The 4,006-nt window shown below is 35.8% G+C and overlaps 1 protein-coding gene across 1 annotated transcript; it reads right to left on the reverse strand.

Annotated features, from left to right (window-relative positions):
- Positions 1,504-2,831, reverse strand: LOC109236804 (auxin-responsive protein SAUR36-like). The gene has a single exon (XM_019403061.1). It carries the CDS (start codon positions 2,290-2,292, stop codon positions 1,807-1,809), a length of 486 nt encoding a protein of 161 aa, XP_019258606.1. The 5' UTR covers positions 2,293-2,831; the 3' UTR covers positions 1,504-1,806.

The following is a 4,006-nucleotide window of genomic DNA, read 5'->3' on the forward strand; positions in this document are numbered from 1 at the left end:
CCCACCCACTTCATCTTCTTCCTTCAAGAACCAAAACCAGCGCTACTCCCACCCCCACCCCTACCCCCATTCATCTTCTTCCTTCTGCCCTTCTTCTGCGTCTCCTTTTCTTTTCCCTAGTCCACTCTCCATCCAACTTATTAAACACAGATCTTTTCATTAGACCCCTTCCCCTTCCCACCTTCTTCGCCGGAAAAAACTATCTCTTTCACCGGAAAACTGACCTCCAAGCAAAGCTGTAAGAAACGATTCTACTGGAAAATTATCAAAACTAAGAACTAGAACAATAAGACAAAGAACAAATAAAAGAAGGATCAGATCCTTTACTCATTTTCTAGGACAGAACAAAAAAAGACGAAAGTCAGAAATACAAAATAACAACTGCTTTACAATTAATCAAATATTGAAATTTATTAAGGCATTGCAAGCTCGAAGCAAACTGAAACATATTTGGGCAAGAAATGCACAAACATACGAGAAGCAACAATGCAAATGGTCGACGGATATAGGCGAAGTTCTGGAGGTTATGGGCAGTAAGTTTTTTTATGAAAGGCGACATTTTTAAGTGATTTAAGGTGGCTTAGTTGGAGCTTTAGTGGCTGATTTTCATGGAAGCTATGGTGGTTTCATGGTGGGTTGCACTTGAAAGAAGAAGAGAGGTTAAGCTGAGGTATTTTATGTTTTTTTTTATAAAAAAATAGGCTGCAAAAATATATCACGCGCTCAAATTTTGGTTGGCAATCACGCATATACCACATCAGCGACATGTGTTTACTTGATCTGAGTAATAGAAACTTGAAGTGTCTAAATGATACAGGGGTCAATTGAGGTATTTGCTTGATCGTCATGGACAACTTGAAGGGGCCGTTTATGTATTTCGCCTTCCCACTTCACAGGAGAATGAGGCTGAAGTGTCGAAAACTGTCTTTCTCAAAAGGATAAATTAAAAGAGGAATAAGGGCAATCCTGACCAAGTTGCAAATGTTTAAAGCATTAAAATTGTGCAAATTGACTACCAAAAGTATTATTTCTTAACAATACAGTTTTAAAATAAATTTGTCATCTTAACAGCTGGACTACAATTAATATACTTAGCAGATGACCTAATTATCCAGGGAAAAAAATGACTTAATTATTATTCAATAGAAACGTCAACGTTCTCTTTTACTAGTAATTTCTAAAGAAAAAATCAATCATGAGGATTACACATATCAAGCTCAATATTAAAGAAAAAGTTAGTATAAAAACTACTTAACGCGGGTTTAGTATAAGAAAAATAAAAATCAATTTTCTATTCTGCTTTTTTTTACTTTTAGAAACTAGCTACCAACAACTGCAGAACTTTAGTCCATGCTCTCTAATTTCTCTTTCAAACTTGGTTCAAAAACCAATCACCTTACATTTTCACTATCCATTAATAATTAAATACTAGTGAATTGTGGTTTTCTTATTCATGAAATTGCTTAACTTAATACCCATATAGGTAATTAGCAACTGAAAGCCTACCACAAAATGATACTATTTGCATACACACCAAAAAAGGCCAAGAAAAGCCAAATATACTGGAAAGAGATAGGAAGTTTCCTCTATACTGTACATCAATAAACTACTCTTACATCAGAAGTGAAACCTCCGAAAATTATAAAGACCAAAAAACAAAAAAAAGGATGCAATTAACAAAAAACTACAAAAATGCTTAAAACAACTCTCAACTGTCTCTGAATAATTATCGTCATCATCATAAATAATCCAAATGCCACTGTTTCACGCTTTCAGCTCATCACTTTCATGTTCACGTTGACCGGGTTATCTGACCCGACCCTGTTTGATCCGGGTCTGGACACGCTCAAACTCCGAGATCCGACAAGGAATTGTGATACCACCCGGGTGATTAAACCCGTATTCGTCTTCAGCCTCTCTCAGCAACTCAGTAAACAAAGGGTGATTTATATATATTACAGGAACCAAAACCCTTCTGTAATCACCATCTTTTTGTCCCACATAAACTGCCAAGTGACCTTTTGGCACCGTTACAGCTTCCTCTTCAATCGGGTCCTGCCCGATTTGCATGTAGCTCCGACCCGACCTGGAACAATTAGCTTTGTTGCATATAGCCTTGGCTCTTGTCTTGAGGCGTTGGGTCCAGCTCAAGAACCTAGAAACGGATTTTGTACCCCAACTTGGAATTGCGTCCAGCCGCCGGTACCTCGCCGGCGAACGCTGTCTCCGGTACATGCATCGGAAAAGTGTGGTGACCCGGTGTTTGAGCACAAAACCACGTAACTTGCCCATGCTTAATTTCTGTACTAGGAAAAGCTGAAAAAATAATATTAGAAAGAAAAATTTGTAAGGAAAGGAGTTGTTTTATGGTGGGCTTTTTTATTTTAAGAAAAAGGCCAGGGATCAGCTATGGACATAGCTAACCTGAAAATCGTAAGGCAAACTTCAGAAAGAGAAGTTTGTATATTCACTACTAAAAAGTCTGGTTTTAGCGATGGAAAAATTCTGTAACTAAACTAAATAATTCGTCGCTAATCTCAGCGACGGACAAGCGACAAATTGTCAAGAAATTCTGGTAGCTACGAGCGATTTAGCGACAACGTTAGTAGCTAATTTCAGTTTTTTATTGGATATGGCTATTATTAGAAGTTGAGTTTTTCATCAGAAAAGAGGTTTGTGTAGACTTCAAAAGGGAAAAAATTAATTGAAGGACAAAGAAATTGGTTGAAAAAGAGCAAGTTTTGAAACTATTTTTTCCCTTCTCGGGTGGAGGTGAGAGGTGAAATAGAAGATGTGGAGTCTGAGAATGGGAGAGATGAAGAGGTGAAGCAGAGGCATTTATATATAATAACTCCACTTAATATTGAATTCGGCGAATCTGTGGCTAATTGGCACAAAAAGACAAAGAAAGAGTACATGTACGTATACTACGGAGGACTAGTAATTTTTGACTTTTAATTTATGAGTATTTTAAACAACATAGTATTTGGAGGGTTGCGTGTTTTATGTTCATTGGGAGGTTACGATTTCTAGGTGTTAGCAGCAGTCACGTTATTATTTTTGTTGTGGTTTTTAGGATTCAAAGTTGGAGGGCTTATGTATACAATCTAAAGTGAATAAAGGCTGAAGAAATTAAATGTGATTTCTTATTCTATTAAAAGGCAAATTAAAGATATGTTTGAATTCAAAAGACCAATAAGGTGAGGATACTTAAAAAGAGTGCGTTTTGCTTCAGCAAATAGGGGAAGTTTTGTGAGCTAGTGACGCATTTGGCAGTTTCAACTTTAAACCCTGTAAGTTACTCTTATCTTCTGCCTTTATCGTTTTGCATTTCTTTTAATTTTATCTTTATTCATTGACACTATAAATAATTTTTCACATGATTTATGATTACATAATTACATTCATCATGATCTAATGGTGTAAAAATATTTTTCATTAGTAAAAGTATAACCTTTCCTATTACATGTTTTCTTTTTCTTTTTCTTTTAATAATTTGCAGTGTGTAATGCTAGTATGTAGCTAGTTGACAGAATCTCTAGCTTAATAAAATTGTATTATGTTTGAGAAAATAAATACTCTATCAAGTGGGAGAGCTTAAAAAGAAACTGGCATTTATATATACGATTAGATAAACTTCACAAAGAAGTAGAGCTAAGATAACTGGTAACACATTGATATGCTTCTCACTTTTTTGCTCCTATGATTTATATTTAGTCCAGGACATAAAAGCTGCGGCATTTAAACAAAAAGTCATTTCTGGCATAAATTATTTTTCACCAGATGCTTGATCTCCGCCTTTAGGCCTCGATTAATTTAAATTCGCATTGGATAATATTTATTAAAGAGAAGCGCCCCCTACTAAAACTTTTTCCGTTCCCCAATTAAAGCTCGAGCTCGTGTCCTCTTTCCTAAATTTTCCTGACTAGGGGTGGGCATAGTTTTTGGCAAACCCGAAATTCAAATCGAAATTCGAATTGTTTGAATTTTTGGTTTGGATTTTCGG

This window comes from Nicotiana attenuata, chromosome 1, assembly GCF_001879085.1.
Source record: "Nicotiana attenuata strain UT chromosome 1, NIATTr2, whole genome shotgun sequence".
Taxonomy (NCBI): Eukaryota; Viridiplantae; Streptophyta; class Magnoliopsida; order Solanales; family Solanaceae; genus Nicotiana; species Nicotiana attenuata.